The 16,548-nt window shown below is 46.2% G+C and overlaps 2 protein-coding genes across 5 annotated transcripts in view; both read left to right on the plus strand.

Moving 5' to 3' along the window:
* The window catches only part of PIGR (polymeric immunoglobulin receptor), a 47,706-nt gene extending 43,953 nt beyond the window's left edge, over positions 1–3,753 (plus strand). Inside the window, exons 19-22 of the mRNA XM_043533802.1 lie at positions 317–435; positions 956–1,084; positions 1,726–1,784; positions 3,091–3,753. Of these exons, the coding sequence (XP_043389737.1) occupies positions 317–435; positions 956–1,084; positions 1,726–1,784; positions 3,091–3,168 (385 nt within the window). The 3' untranslated portion in view covers positions 3,169–3,753. The remainder of the gene's footprint in view (positions 1–316; positions 436–955; positions 1,085–1,725; positions 1,785–3,090) is intronic.
* Positions 3,754–8,013: 4,260 nt separating this feature from the next.
* FCMR (Fc fragment of IgM receptor) overlaps positions 8,014–16,548 on the plus strand; it is a 30,792-nt gene continuing 22,257 nt past the window's right edge. Inside the window, exon 1 of one of the 4 annotated variants that reach the window (XM_027827438.3) lies at positions 8,014–8,661. In XM_027827438.3, coding sequence (XP_027683239.2) covers positions 8,625–8,661 — 37 coding nt within the window. In that variant the 5' untranslated portion in view covers positions 8,014–8,624. Of the gene's footprint in view, positions 8,662–11,042; positions 11,930–16,548 lie in introns of those variants that run through there. The other 3 variants (XM_037884845.2, XR_005223214.2, XM_043533512.1) reach the window with 3 other exon arrangements.

Raw genomic sequence — 16,548 nt, forward strand, 5'->3', positions numbered from 1 at the left:
AAGATATTTATCTGCCTCATTGGAATGTCGAGATGCTTTATTAATTGTTTATTAATAGCGCTGACATCTGTAGATGAATATCACTATGTGAATGCAATGATGATTTTGTTCTAAAAAAATCCCACTCGATTCTGAATTTTGAGTGGCTATCCATGATTTTGCCATTGTTAAGCATTTCTGTGTACGTAATTGTGCACAAGCTTTCTATATAGATCTTCTAGGCTATGCTGGTTCATCTGTGTTATACAGTCTTGGATAGAGCAATATAAAGTCACAGGGATCACACATGTGTTTTGCTCAATTGCTCCCTTTCCAGCTCTCAGGAACATGACAGCTCTAAGGTGATTCTCTCAGTCCTGCTCCCCATTGCTGCTGTGTGTCTGCTCCTTGCTACAGCCTTTGTGATTGTTAAATTTAGGCTCCTGAAGCGCACAGGTGAGTCCTAACTTTCTTTATTAGCCTCCCAGGGAGCTTTGGGAATACTGTAGATTTGGAGGTAGAAGGTGTATGACATGTACAACAGTCTCTGTACTGGTCTGGGCTGCTCCGATGAGCCTCCCCATCAGAGCACTCATATAGGAATGGTGGGAACAGTGTCCCAGCCTTTTGCCCCAGAACAAAGAAATTCCACATAAAACATTGTTGGCAAAGTATAATATGTATGGCCTGGACTCAATAATATTATTGTACTTCAGAGCACTTTACGTCTAGCTGATTGACCCTCCCACCATCCCATTTTACAGACAGGGAAAATGAGGCTGCAACAGGAGCCGTGTCTTCCTGGCATTAGAGCTTCCACTCCCCCAGCCCTGTGCTCAGATCTATAGCTGTCTCTCTCTAAAAACCAGGCAGTAGCAGAAAGCTTGAAGAAAGCCTTGAAAGTATAAAACAAAGGAGCTCATTGTATTAAATAATGTTGTGTGTGTATGTCTGCTCTCTGCCTCCCTTTTAACAGAGTTGGTTTCGGTTGGAAGCTACCGAACAAATATTAGCATGTCAGAATTTGAGAATGCCGCAGATTATGGAGCGAAGGACAATGTGGGCATAAATGATGCTCAGGAGACCCAGATAGGAGGAGTGGATGGTAAGTTCCACATTAAAACTTTACCACCCATAACGTATCTTGAGATAAAGAAATGACTGGCCTGGGGATAGTGCAGATAAAGAGAATTCTGCATTGAGGCTGCTGGCTACAAAAAAGATACTGGGATCTTCTCACTTTGTTGTGCAAAAGCAAAACTTAAAATAAAAAAAAAAATGTATCTAGCAAGCAACTGCAAAATGGATGGTTTCTACACGGGGCTAAATATAAAACAGATTCTCCCAGAAGTGCTTACAATATTAAATGCCAAACTGAGTGTGTGGGCAATAGTCTCACTGGTGATTGCCATCTTTGGAAACAGAAAATACAACTTTTTTTAAAGAAACACAAAGATGTTTGTCCTACTCTAGAAATCTAGAGGCTTCCCTGGCTCAATACGCAGGGATGCTTAGCACGTAATGCAGATGCAGCACAGTTGGCTCATGGGAAAGGAGGTGTTGTGGCTGTGTTTGCAAAAGCTTTACAGTACTAGTGCTTCAGCCTGACATCCATCCCAGAGAAGAAGTTGTACCTTGAACATCAGCAGCAGTTTAGTGCATGTAGGAGCTACTGAATAAGTGGGGCTTGGCCTACAGTGCATGATCTCCCATGCAGAGTACCCTAACATCTCCGATGCTTTTCAGAATTTATAACTACCCCTGGCAATGCTGAAGGTGCAGAAGAACCACCGAAGGTGAAAAGGGTAAGAACCGCTAGAATGTATAACCCAAGGTGCTGCATGCAGCCTAGTCTTTCTTTCAGGCAGCAGAGCCTCAGCAGCAAAAGCTCCTTTCCCCCCTGTATGCCCTATTTATGGTCAACTACTTCTCAATTAGCAGCCTATTAAGCATCACACCTGCAGCCTCTCCACTGGAGTTTCTAACCCTTTGCTGCACCTACATCATTAGAGCATAGAACTCAACAGCAGTCACTTAGCTTTGATTCATGGTTTCAGTTCAGCTGGAAATATTAGCAGGTGTTATTGTTCTGGAAGCCTGAGTCTGGGAGAGGAGACTGATAAATCTAAAACTGCCAGATTACTGGATCAATAGGAGCTGTGAGCCTGCCACAGTGATCCAGCTGCTTTCGGGTTCTTCTCTGTTAAACCAAGTAGTTCTCTAATGCCAGGAAGGAGTGCTGTATGGTGGTTTGAGTGGGAGAACAAGAAGTCTGGATTCCCTTGTTTTATTGCAAAGTCTACTCCTGACTTTGTGTGTGATTGCAGGCAAGTCACTTTAACCAACTGTAAAGTGAGATAAAGATAAGCTCACATCCCACAGGAGTGCTGTTAGGCTTAGTTATGGATTATTGTTCCTCAAGCTGTCAACAACTATTAAAAAAAAAAGTCCACAACAAACAGTTCTAGGTGCCCTAACAATTAATGATGCCAGGAGCCCAACCAGTAAATCAAAGCATCAGAAAAGCCCCTTACACCTTTAGGAACTTGCCCCCCAAATTGTTATAGAATAAATAGGCTTTTGCAGCATTGCCAGAAGGCCATGTTTGGACTATTTTGGACCAAGGTGAGAATAGGGAACAAGTTTCAAAGTTCTCATGAAGAATGCCCTTCTAGTATCTTTGAATTAACTGGTTAGTAAATTTCTTTGAGATCCTTAGCTGAAAGTCACTTGAGAAGTGCAAAGTGTCTTTATGATATGAGAAAAATTTGGAAATAAAGCAAGCTTATGGCACTTCCTTTAGAACAGGCAAATCTAATTACAGTTTCAACAGAACTAAAACAGGGATGCAGTGAAGGGCACATTGCAAAGAATTCCAGGTCTCTAAAACTTTGGACACTTCTCTGAAGTTGATCCAAAGGACCTGAACCTCTTAAGTAGGCAACAGTATGACAAAAGGATTCTCTCAGTGATAGCAATGTTGGGTACCTTATTTGCATTGGATACGCTGGTCTTTTTACACTTTGGCTCTACACGGCACCTTCAGTGTCTGCTGCCTCCTTGGTTCTTCTGGGGAAGTCTGAATAATGTGATTCCTCTCTTGTTACTCAGGGTTCCAAGGAGGAGGCTGATCTTGCTTACACCACATTCCTGCTTCAAGCGAACAAAGTAGCCCAAGGACAGGCTTAGCAAGTTCCTCGACTGTCCCCTATTAAAGCTTCTGAAGATGGTACAAGCAAAAAGCAATAATGATTGAAAAGGATCCTGTGTTCTGAATCAGTGAACAACAGATCTGCAAGTTGCACTATTTCTTACTGTCAAACATTTTGCTACATCTAGATCTTTCAGTTCCTCAAAGATTTGTAATGAGGTTGTGAGTGGTGATATAATAAGAATCTTCTGGTCAAAAATAAATTGCCTTGGGGAAGTTGAACCCTCAGAAGTTTGATTTTCCCCCCCTTTTTTTAGGGCAAGGGATCTCATTTCAAGCAGATTTGAGGTGAAATAGCAATAAAGGTCTAATGCCTTTGCTCTCCTGCAGGCTGAGCTCACGCCTTTCGGAGTTCACCAAGCCCCAAGGATGGCAATGACCTAAGGATACATTTAAGATTCACATCTCATTTGATTTTAAAGCACCAGGAAATATTTTAGAACAATGAGTCTCTCTTTTGATTCCTGTGAGCGTTTTAATCGATAAGGCAGGACCTGTAGGCCGGACAAGTAGCCTGGAATTGTTTTTTCTTCACAACCAATAAAGAATATGATTGTATTTTAGCAAATCAGTTATTCTGTTCAATTTCTGATACCACCTGGAGTGAATGCCATGGGGAGAGGCACATTTTTGCAAGGGGCTGGCGAGGGATAAAAAACACTTGGGATTTGGGATTATCTCCTGGTTTTCATCACTCAAAACCAGAAGCCTCTGGAGATACCAGGTACACTTATACCATACTGTAACATATACATATAGGGCTAGATTCTCTCCTGGGCTGGGATCTGCTCATTATAGTGGAGTAAGGATGGGGATTGTCTGGGAGCCAGTCAAGATCTCAGTGTAAATTACAGCAGCACAGGGGGATTAGAAAGATTGGCATCTAACTCTTTTCTCTCGCTGGCCTGTCTTCTAGGTGTCAGGAACACTCAGACCAAGCCCTCAGATCAAGCCCTCCTATGTCCCTCCCAGGGGTGCACTAACCTGACTCAAAACCAGCTGGCTATGGTCCCCAAGGAACCGTACACCAACTGAGAATTGGTAGAGCACAACTGTGCTCAGCTGCCCATCCTCTCCTGTCCCCAGCACATCCCCTACACAAGGGATGGGTGATTACAGGCACAGAAAATGGAGGTGTGATGGGTTGGATCACAGAAAGTCCCTTGGCAGCTGCCACCTGATGTGTCAAGACTACTTCTGCTCCTGCTTTCCTGCCCTGGCAGCTTAGGACTTCAGTGCCCTGCCTAGTTTGAGCCCGACCCGCTAGCCTGCTGCAAACCCAGACCCAGGTCTGAACCACGTCCCCTAACAGCTGTAGGCTTAACTGAAAGCAGCTTACAGAAGTGTTCTTGTCTTTGACACTCAGATGCCCAACTCCCAATGGGGTCCAAACCCTAAATAAATTTATAGGGTAAACTCATAAATTGTTCGCCCTCTATAACACCGGTAGAGAGATATGCACAGCTGTTTGTCTCCCTCGCCCCTACCAGGTATTAATACATACTCTGGGACAATTAATAAGTAAAAAGTGATTTTATTAAATACAGAAAGTAGGATCCAAGTGGTTCCAAGTCGTAACAGACAGAACAAAGTGTATTACCCAGCAAAATAAAATAAAACCCGCAAGTCTATGTCTAATAAAACTGAATACAGACAAAACCTCACCAGTTCCAGTAACCTTCCTTTTACAGACTAATATCCTTTTAGTCCGGGTCCAGCAATCACTCACACTCCCTGTAGTTACTGTCTTTTGTTCCAGTTTCTTTCAGGTATCCTTGGGGGTGGAGAGGCTATCTCCTTAGCCAGCTGAAGACCAAATGGAGAGGTCTCCCATGGGCTTAAATAGACTTTCTCTTGTAGGTGGAGATCCCCTTCTCTCTCCTATGCAAAGTCCAGCTCCAAGACGGAGTTCTGGAGTCACCTGGGCAAGTCACATGTCCATGCATGACTCACAGTTTTACAGGCAGCAGCCACGTGGCATCTTGAATGTCTCCAGGAAGACTTCTTATGTGGATTGGAGCCTTCCAAGATGCATTTTTCCTTAAGTGCTTCTTGACTGGGCACTTAACTTGGTGAATTCCTTTCTCCAGGAACTGACCAAACACTCAACTAAGGTTATTTAGAACTCAAGCCAGTACACGGCCAATATTCATAACTTCGAACACAAAAATGATATATGCAAATAGGATTAATAGATTCAGTAGATCATAACCTTTACATAGATATGTTACATGGCATATGTAGCATAGAACATCTTCCAATTATGTCATATATATTCATAAGCATATTTCCATAAAGCCTTATGGGGGGCACCATCACAGGAGGTGCCTGGCTTTTCACCAAGGGGGTTCTCATCTGGCCCGGTTCAGGCTTCTTTATGCCCCTTGCACAGTGCAAAGGAGCTGGTTTGAGGAAGAAAATCTGACCCAGATTAAACCCTTATCTCTTGCCATCCTCACTTCTAGGTGCCAGGATCCCCTCTGGTGGGGCCTTCACGTCTCCCTTCTGAGATCATCAGGGTAACAGGCCACCGGCACTGACTGTCAGGTGAACTCCAGTGGCTGTCTCAGATATGGAGATGGGCTAAGCAGAGGGAACAAACAGCTGCACACCCGCTATCAATAGAATCCTTCATCCAGAAAACCAAAAGATCTGGTTAGGATCTTGAGACAGGGATACTGACCTTCCTCATTCCATAGCGTTTGGTACAAAAAACACACTTGACCAGCCAGCAATCTATTGACACAGGCTCCCGTCACATCTCAGTGAAGGGCAGCTGGGGCAGCAGCAAGTTTAGGGCAAAAAGACCTTGTATTTGAGACATTTCGAATTATTTCATGCTCCCTGCAGCATCGGGGGCCTGTGTGCTGGTTCCTGTGCTGCTTCCGACACTTGGAAAAGCCACGGGAAAAATTAATAAAAAAATAGCACAACGCACAAACAAGTCTGAGTCCTTTGGTTAGTGCCAGATCCTTGTACTTCTCTAACCAATCTGTTCTCTTACTGCCTTATTTGTGAACTATTAAAAGTTTTATACATTAACTATTTTTTCCATGACAGCACTCCTAGGGACCACAGTCAGGGGTCAGGTTCCTCAAAGAGCTTATGGTCTGAGTATATGAGGTGAGACAAGAAGTGGAGACAGACAGGGGAACAAAGTGACAATGAGACAAAACTGGTCAGCATGAAAAACAGGTGGTCTCAGCAAATCAGCTGCCTAAGGCACTGTCATTGCACAGAGCGGTGAATAAATGCATTGAACTTTGCTGAAGACATTAGAGAGGGCCTTTGCTGTAACGAGGTTCCAACCAAACATAGACAAATACAAAACATGGGACAGTGGTTCACACGTGAGAAGGAACAAGGGAAAATGTCGGAAAGTTTCATGGAGGGTTTTAAGAAGCGGGGGGTACTTGACATATGGAAAGTGGGAGTCTGTTTCAGGGAGGAGAGGCATGACACAGAGTGGGAGAAAAAGGAGAAGTGAAGAGATTTAAACCACACTCAGACATTTAGAACATGGGTCCTGACCCAAAGTCCATTGGAGTCAATGGGAGTCTTTCCAATGACTATGATGGGCTTTGATTCAGGTTTATTGGGTCTGACTCTCCTCTCAATAACACCAGTGTAAACAAGGGGACGTCACTGCCCTGAGGTCAGTGGCATTGGCATGATGTGAAACTGGTGTAAACAGGAAGAAAATCAGGCCCATAGTCTTCAAATTCAAGAAAATGTTCCATGACGACACCCTCCAGGCAGTGTTATTTCCTGACCTCGCCATCCGCCTGCTTCAAAGAAAGCCACTGTGGTTTGTCATCAGAGCTGGGAGGAAGCACGAGAGCGTTGCTCGGCTAGTAATAGGGGACGTTGATAGCGATAACACTGAAGCTAGCCAAAGGGGCAAACCCTGCCTCATACCACCTGCTTGGAGATGCATGAACGCTTCCTGTATTATTGTACCACATACTATAAGCAAAAATAGGCTGGGGTTTTTTTTTTAAGTAACACTGGCTGGGTTCTCACAACCTATAAAAGGGATATAAATACATATTGGTAAAAGGAAGGGTGTGCCTGCTATGGGCCACTCATGTATCACTCTATTAATTCCTGCAGTGAGCAGAGGTCAGTGATGCTACATTTCTTTATTTTAATAATGTGCTGCTGAAAGGTATTGGGCAGACAGCCCTGGAGACTGGGAACCATGGAAGAGTTTCAAGAAGGACAGCAGGAAAGCGAGGCTGCCTCCCTCCGCAAACCCTCTGCACCTTAGCCCGAAGGACCGGGGGAAAGCGAGAGTTCTCTCTCTGTATCCAGGCTCCTTCCCTTTGTTTTTCATCCTCCCTCACTCTCTTCTCCAGCTTTACTCATCGTTTTTTCCCACCGGATTGCCTCTCTCACTTACCCTTGGCACTCCCTTTCCCACCCTCTTGCTCAAGCAGAACATGAAAGCAGTAACATCCAAGGTCAGCCTGAACTCTGGGACTCCGGCAGTTCAAGTAGGGTTGAAATAAGCTCATGCCATATTGGTTATGCTAAGCATAATTGGCCCGACTCTACGGGTACGTCTACACTGCGGAGGTGTCACTGCAGCGTGGGTAGCCATACCCAAAATAGATCTCTAGCTAGCTCCAAAAACGATACCAGTGAAGCCATGGCAGCACAGGTGCAGCTGGAGCTAATCACTCGAATACACATCCAGAGTCCTGGATGGGCTTTTGCAGCCCATGCTGCCACCCGTGCTTTTGTGGGTGTTACTGGAGCTAGCCCGATCAAAGCTAGCTCAGGTATGTCTACACATGCTGCAACTTCCTTTGACTCAGAGTGCCTTTGTGTGCGTTAGCTTAACTTTGGGCTTGCTGAGGGCACTGTTAGAGCATCCACACAGGTGGAGCATCCACACAGAGTAGCTAGTGAACACTAGCTAGTGCACAGCCGCTACTCTGGGCTTTTCCCCCCGTGTAGACAAGCCCGGGGTGTAAAGGAAGGTTTAAGCTGCATTGGTGATAGGACTGATGATCAAATGACATACATTAAGTGCTGCTGCTTTGGGTTGGTTTTTACTTTGCATCTCCCGTGTTTTTAACGGTATGTCTAAAGCACCCAGAGCTTTGGATGGTGGGGGCGGAGTGCCCTTTGATGTGGGGTTCACATAAGACAGAAATCTAAATAAAGAAAGAAAATAATTCAGTCCAGGTGCAACTTCACAACAAGGTTACGCCTGGGATGAATTTGGTCCAATATGTTTTGAAGCCTCCTATAAAACGGCCTTTATGGTTTGCATACCATTTGTAGAGCGAGAAAGGAACTGATAGAGAACCTCAAGCATAGCGAGTTCTTTTTGTTGCTTTACTCCTTTCTGTTACTGGAAATACGTGCCACAGGAAGCAAGCAGCCATCACGGAGCGTGCACTCTCCTGTTTTACAAAGGGAGAAGATGGAGTTCATCAAGACGTTACTTTTCTTGCTGCAAGGTAAGAGGTTGTATAGATTAAAAAAGTGTGTCAGGGAAATAGCAGGTAAGAACAAAGAAGATGCCTTTGAGCTTTGTTTTTAGACTTGGGTCATCTACAGTTAAACAGTTTACTGGGCCTGTTTGCTTTTATCATAAATTGCAGAGGGTTTTTACCCTCCAAGAACGTCCAATGTGATTTTTAAAACTTTGTACATTTCTTTTTTGTGGGGGGAAATTAAGGGTCTGGCAGTTGGGTAAGTCTGTAATGTCAGGAATTGTTCGACGCTGGACCATGAAATATTTCTGTGGCTTTCCAAGAACACTGAATAGCTTGAGGTGCTTTAATTTTGCAGAACAAAAGAACATTTTCATTTTAGAGATGTGAGCCTTGTTCATGTGAGCCTTGTTTCTAATGCAGAGTGATTTACAAACCTAAGTTAGTTAATTGGGCACACAACGTTAACTTAATGTTAGCTAAATTGGGATACTGGGCACATAAAACCTTTCAAATGAATTCATGTTTGTAAACTGGATCCAGGATGTTAAAGATATAGGGGTGAAATCCTGAATCCACTGAAGTCAATGAGAGTTTTAGTATTGACTTCAAAGGAGCCAGGATTTTACCCATAGGGTCAAGTCCAGCCAGCCATCCTTACTCAAGCAAAACTCATATTGCAATCAAGATTTCCATCTGGAAGCAACTCTTTCCCATACTGCATCAGAGATTGCTGGATTTTGTGCATAATCATAAGCACTCCTAGAACATAAGCTTTCGTGAGCTGCAGCTCACTTCATCGGATGCAAGTGAGCTGTAGCTCACGAAAGCTTATGCTCAAATAAATTGGTTAGTCTCTAAGGTGCCACAAGTACTCCTTTTCTTCTTGCGAATACAGACTAACACGGCTGTTACTCTGAAACTCCTAGAACATGTTGTTTTGTGGTTAGCAAGCCATTAGCTTCCACACTGTGGTAATGTGTGGAATTTATCCTGCTATTTTTATCAAGCTAGGCCCAGGAAAATAGATCACAGCAAGGGATTACAGCACAGATAGATGGATGGGGAACCCTGCCCATAACCTGATGTTTTACTTTATTGAATTATTGATTGATTTATAAACTGTGCCATCCCTTACTTAGCTCAGGGCACACGAATGGCTTGCAATAAAAACATGGAGCCTAATCTTCCCTCAGCTTTCATGCACTTCAGTTAGAGTTGTTGGGACTTTGTGCTCCAGAAAATCAGCCTTTACTCCCAAAAAGCCAACAGAAAAGGGCATTACCAAACCAGAAAACAATTCCTGCCCATTCAGATCCACCCTCCCTCAGGCAAACATCTAACAGGAGGACACAGTGTTATATGCTGAAGGTCAACAGACCTGGGGCACTGTTACACTAGAGGGGGATTGAATTCCAGAGTTGGGAACCTTCAAGTTTAAATACAAGGAGAATTCAAACAAGTGCCCTAGTGGAACTCAGATGTTGCAATGACAAACAGGGTGGAAGGATCAGGACCCTACCCATTCAGCCCTGGTCTACACTAGGAGTTGAGGTCGAATTTAGCAACGTTAAATCGATTTAACCCTGCACCTGTCCACACGATGAAGCCCCCGCCCCCCTTTTTTTTTTACTTAAAGGGCTCTTAAAATTGATTTCCTTACTCTACCCCCGACAAGGGGATTAGCGCTGAAATCGGCCTTGTCAGATCAAATTTGGGGTACTGTGGATGCAATTAGATGCTATTGGCCTCCGGGAGCTATCCCAGAGTGCTCCACTGTGACCGCTCTGGACAGCACTCTCAACTCAGATGCACTGGCCAGGTAGACAGGAAAAGGCCCGCAAACTTTTGAATTTGAATTTCCTGTTTGGCCAGCGTGGCAAGCTGCAGGTGAGTGCAGAGCTCATCAGCAGAGGTGACCATGCAGAGCTCATCAGCTGAGGTGACCATGATGGAGTCCCAGAATCGCAAAAGAGCTCCAGCATGGACCGAACAGGAGGTACGGGATCTGATCGCTGTATGGGGAGAGGAATCCGTGCTATCAGAACTCCGTTCCAGTTTTCGAAATGCTAAAACATTTGTCAAAATCTCCCAGGGCATGAAGGACAAAGGCCATAACAGGGACCCGAAGCAGTGCCGCGTGAAACTTAAGGAGCTGAGGCAAGCCTACCAGAAAACCAGAGAGGCAAACGGCTGCTCCGGGTCAGAGCCCCAAACATGCTGCTTCTATGATGAGCTGCATGCCATTTTAGGGGGTTCAGCCACCACAACCCCAGCCGTGTTGTTTGACTCCTTCAATGGAGATGGAGCCAACACGGAAGCAGGGTTTGGGGATGAGGAAGAAGATGATGATGGGTTGTAGATAGCTCACAGCAAGCAAGCAGAGAAACCGGTTTTCCCGACAGCCAGGAACTGTTTCTCACCCTGGATCTGGAGCCAGTACCCCCCGAACCCATCCAAGGCTGCCTCCCGGACCCGCCAGGTGCAGAAGGGACCTCTGGTGAGTGTACCTTTTAAAATAGTATACATGGTTTAAAAGCAAGCATGTTTGATGATTGATTTGCCCTGGCATTCGCGGCTCTCCTGGATGTACTCCATAAGCCTTTGCAAAAGGTTTCTGGGGAGGGCAGCCTTATTCCGTCCATCATGGTAGGACACTTTACCACTCCAGGCCAGTAGCACGCACTCGGGAATCGTTGTAGAACAAAGTATTGCAGCGTATGTTTGCTGGCGTTCAAACAACATCCGTTCTTTATCTCTCTGTGTTATCCTCAGGAGAGTGATATCATTCATGGTCACCTGATTGAAATAGGGTGCTTTTCTTAAGGGGACATTCAGAGGTGCCCTTTCCTGCTGGGCTGTTTGCCTGTGGCTGAACAGAAATGTTCCCCGCTGTTAGCCACGGGGAGGGGGGAGGGGCTAGCCACACGCTGGGGGGAGGCAAAATGCGACCTTGGAACAAAAGCACATGTGCTATGTATGTAATGTTAACAGCAAGGTTTACCGTGAAAGAGTGTACCCATTGTTCTATAAAATGTGTCTTTTTAAAATACCACTGTCCCTTTTTTTTCCCCTCCACCAGCTGCATATGTTTCAAGGATCACAGGATCTTCTCCTTCCCAGAGGCTAGAGAAGATTAGAAGGCGAAAAAAACACACTCGCGATGAAATGTTCTCTGAGCTCATGCTGTCCTCCCACACTGACAGAGCACAGACGAATGCGTGGCGGCAGACAATGTCAGAGTGCAGGAAAGCACAAAATGATCGGGACGAGAGGTGGCAGGCTGAAGAGAGTAAGTGGCGGGCTGAAGGGAGGGCTGAAGCTGAAAGGTGGTGGCAGTGTGATGAGAGGAGGCAGGATTCAATGCTGAGGCTGCTGGAAGATCAAACTAATATGCTCCAGCATATGGTTGAGCTGCAGGAAAGGCAGCTGGAGCACAGACCGCCGCTACAGCCCCTGTGTAACCAACCGTCCTCCTCCCCAAGTTCCATAGCCTCCTTACCCAGATGCCAAAGAACGCGGTGGGGGGGAATCCGGCCACCCAGCCACTCCACCCCAGAGGATTGCCCAAGCAACAGAAGGCTGGCATTCAATAAGTTTTAAAGTTTTAAACTTTTAAAGTGATGTGTGGCCTTGTCCTTCCCTCTTCCACCACCCCTCCTGGGCAACCTTGGCAGTTATCCCCCTATTTGTGTGATGAATTAATAAAGAATGCATGAATGTGAAGCAACAATGACTTTATTGCCTCTGCAAGCGGAGATCGAAGGGAGGAGGGAAGGGTGGTTAGCTTACAGGGAAGTAGAGTGAACCAAGGGGCGAGGGGGTTTCATCAAGGAGAAACAAACAGAACTTTCACACTGTAGCCTGGCCAGTCATGACACTGGTTTTCAAAGCTTCTCCGATGCATACCACACCCTCCTGTGCTCTTCTAACTGCCCTGGTGTCTGGCTGCGCGTAACCAGCAGCTAGGCGATTTGCCTCAACCTCCCACCCCACCATAAACATCTCCCCCTTACTCTCACAGAGATTGTGGAGCACACAGCAAGCAGTAATAACAGTGGGAATATTGGTTTCGCTGAGGTCTAAGCGAGTCAGTAAACTGCGCCAGCGCGCCTTTAAACGTCCAAATGCACATTCTACCACTATTCTGCACTTGCTCAGCCTGTAGTTGAACAGCTCCTGACTACTGTCCAGGCTACCTGTGTATGGCTTCATGAGCCATGGCATTAAGGGGTAGGCTGGGTCCCCAAGGATAACTGTAGCCATTTCAACATCCCCAATGGTTATTTTCTGGTCTGGGAATAAAGTCCCTTCCTGCAGCTTTTGAAACAGACCGGAGTTCCTGAAGATGCGAGCGTCATGTACCTTTCCCAGCCATCCTACGTTGATGATGGTGAAACGTCCCTTGTGATCCACCAGTGCTTGCAGCACTATTGAAAAGTACCTCTTGTGGTTTATGTATTCGCCGGCTTGGTGCCAAGATAGGGATATGGGTACCGTCTATGGCCCCACCACAGTTAGGGAATCCCATTGCAGCAAAGCCATCCACCATGACCTGCACTTTTCCCAGGGTCACTACCCTTGATATCAGCAGATCTTTGACTGCGTTGGCTACTTGCATCACAGCAGCCCCCACAGTAGATTTGCCCACTCCAAATTGATTCCGGACTGACTGGTAGCTGTCTGGCATTGCAAGCTTCCACAGGGCTATTGCCACTCGCTTCTCAACTGTGAGGGCTGCTCTCATCTTGGTATACATGCACTTCAGGGCAGGGGAAAGCAAGTCAAAGTTCCATGAAAGTGCCCTTACGCAAGCGAAAGTTTTGCAGCCACTGGGAATCGTCCCAGAGATGCAACACTATGCAGTCCCACCAGTCTGTGCTTGTTTCCTGAGCCCAGAATCGGTGTTCCACAGCATGAACCTGCCCCATTACCACCATGATGCCCACATTGCCAGGGCCCATGCTTTGAGAGAAATCTGCGTCCATGTCCTCATCACTCTCGTCACCGCGCTGACGTCGCCTACTCGCCTGGTTTCACTTTGCCAGGTTTTGGTGCTGCATATACTGCTGGTTAATGCACGTGGTGTTTAATGTGCTCCTAATTGCCAAAGTGATCTGAGCAGGCTCCATGCTTGCCGTGGTATGGCATCCACATAGAAAAAAGGCACGGAACGATTGTCTGCCGTTGCTCTGACGGAGGGAGGGGTGACTGACGACATGGCTTACAGGGTTGGCTTACAGGGAATTAAAATCAACAAAGGGGGCGGCTTAACATCAAGGAGAAACAAAAACAACTGTCACACAGAATGGCTCCCTCAAGGATTGAACTCAAAACCCTGGGTTTAGCAGGCCAGTGCTCCACCCACTAAGCTATCCCTGCCTCTGGTATTTCAGGCAGGATTGAATCTCCATTAAAGTTTTCAAGGTGCCCCTGACAGACCTCACCAAAACGATTGTCGGCCGTTGATTTCACAGAGGGAGGGAGGGGGGAGCAAATGAATACAAAACAAATCTGGTCTATTTCTTGTTTTGATCCACTTCATCTATCTTTTACATCTTTGGGTGGCAGCAGACGGTGCAGTAGGATTGCAAGCCATCCACATCTCCTGGCTGCTCGGCAGAAGATGGTACAATAGGACTGCCTGCAGAACTAAAGCGAATGACCTGGTCAAGTCACTCCTAATTTAGTCCCTGCGCCCATGTCTGCCCAGGCGCTCCTGAACGACCCTACCGAGGCGGCCAGGAGCACCTCGGACATGATGAGGATGGTTTTCAGGCCTATTGCACCGTGCTGCCACAAGGCAATGGATTGCTGCTGCTGTGTAGCAATGCAGTACCGCGTCTGCCAGCACCCAGGAGACATACGGTGACAGTGAGCTGAGCAGGCTCCATGCTTGCCGTGGTATGGCATCTGCACAGGTAACTCAGGAAAAAAGGCGCGAAACAATTGTCTGCCGTTGCTTTCACAGAGGGAGGGAGGGAGGGCCTGACGACATGTACCCAGACCCACCCGCGACAATGGTTTTTGCCTCAGCAGGCATTGGGATCTCAACCCAGAATTCCAATGGGCGGCGGAGACTGTGGGAACTGTGGGATAGCTACCCACAGTGCAACACTCCGGAAGTCAACGCTAGCCTCAGTACTGTGGAAGCACTCCGCCGAGTTAATGCACTTAGAGCGTTTTGTGTGGGGACACACACAATTGACTATATAGAAACGATTTCTAAAAAACTGCCTTCTATAAATTCAACCTAATTTCGTAGTGTAGACATACCCTCAGAGACATATAATGTTGATCAAGAGAATGCTGTGAATCGCAGCCACTGAGACCTGCGGGTGGCCGTGCCTGCGGATGGTCAATGTAAACAAAAAGAAAAGGAGTACTTGTGGCACCTTAGAGACTAACCAATTTATTTGAGCATATGCTTTCGTGAGCTACAGCTCACTTCATCGGATGCATTCAGTGGAAAATACAGTGAGGAGATTTATGTACACACAGAATATGAAAAAATGGGTGTTATCATACACACTGTAAGGAGAGTGATCACTTAAGATGAGCTATTACCAGCAGGAGAGCGGGGGGGGGGGGGGGGGGGGGAGGTGGGAGGGGGGATGATGCGTTGGAGAGGTTTTAGTTGGTACCCAGAAGTCACCTACTACAGGACAGGCCCAACAAAGAAAATAACAGAACGCCACTAGCCGTCACCTTCAGCCCCCAACTAAAACCCCTCCAACACATCATCAAGGATCTACAACCTATCCTGAAGGACGACCCATCACTCTCACAAATCTTGGGAGACAGGCTAGTCCTTGCCTACAGACAGCCCCCCAACCTGAAGCAAATACTCACCAGCAACCACACACCACACCACAGAACCACTAACCCAGGAATCTATCCTTGCAACGAAGCCCGTTGCCAACTGTGTCCACATATCTATTCAGGGGACACCATCATAGGGCCTAATCACATCAGCCACACTATCAGAGACTCGTTCACCTGCACATCTACCAATGTGATATATGCCATCATATGCCAGCAATGCCCCTCTGCCATGTACATTGGTCAAACTGGACAGTCTCTACGTAAAAGAATAAATGGACACAAATCAGATGTCAAGAATTATAACATTCATAAAGCAGTCGGAGAACACTTCAATCTCTCTGGTCACTCGATCTCTGACCTAAAAGTCGCAATATTACAACAAAAAGACTTCAGAAACAGACTCCAAGGAGAGACTGCTGAATTGGAATTAATTTGCAAATTGGATACAATTAACTTAGGCTTGAATAGAGACTGGGAGTGGATGAGTCATTACACAAAGTAAAACTATTTCCCCATGTTTATTCCCCCCCCCACACACACACACACACTGTTCCTCAGACGTTCTTGTTAACTGCTGGAAATGGCCCACCTTGATTATCACTACAAAAGGTTTTCTTCCCCCCCACCCCCCCACTCTCCTGCTGGTAACAGTTCATCTTAAGTGATCACTCTCCTTACAGTGTGTATGATAACACCCATTTTTTCATGTTCTGTGTGTATATAAATCTCCCCACTGTATTTTCCACTGAATGCATCCGATGAAGTGAGCTGTAGCTCACGAAAGCTTATGCTCAAATAAATTGGTTAGTCTCTAAGGTGCCACTAGTACTCCTTTTCTTTTTGCGAATACAGACTAACACGGCTGCTACTCTGAAAACTGTAAACAAACTGTCTCACGGCCCCGCCAGCAGATTACCCTGATGGGCTGCAGGTTGCCCACCACTGTTGTAGAGTCTCTGTCTTTGGAGGTTTTTAAGAACAGCTATTGGACAAACACCTTTCAGTAATGGTCTGGTTATTATGTAGCCCTGCCTTGAGCGCAGGGGACTGGACTAGCTGACCTACTGAGGTCCCTCTAGTCCTACA

This window comes from Chelonia mydas, chromosome 21 (assembly GCF_015237465.2).
Source record: "Chelonia mydas isolate rCheMyd1 chromosome 21, rCheMyd1.pri.v2, whole genome shotgun sequence".
NCBI lineage: Eukaryota > Metazoa > Chordata > Testudines > Cheloniidae > Chelonia > Chelonia mydas.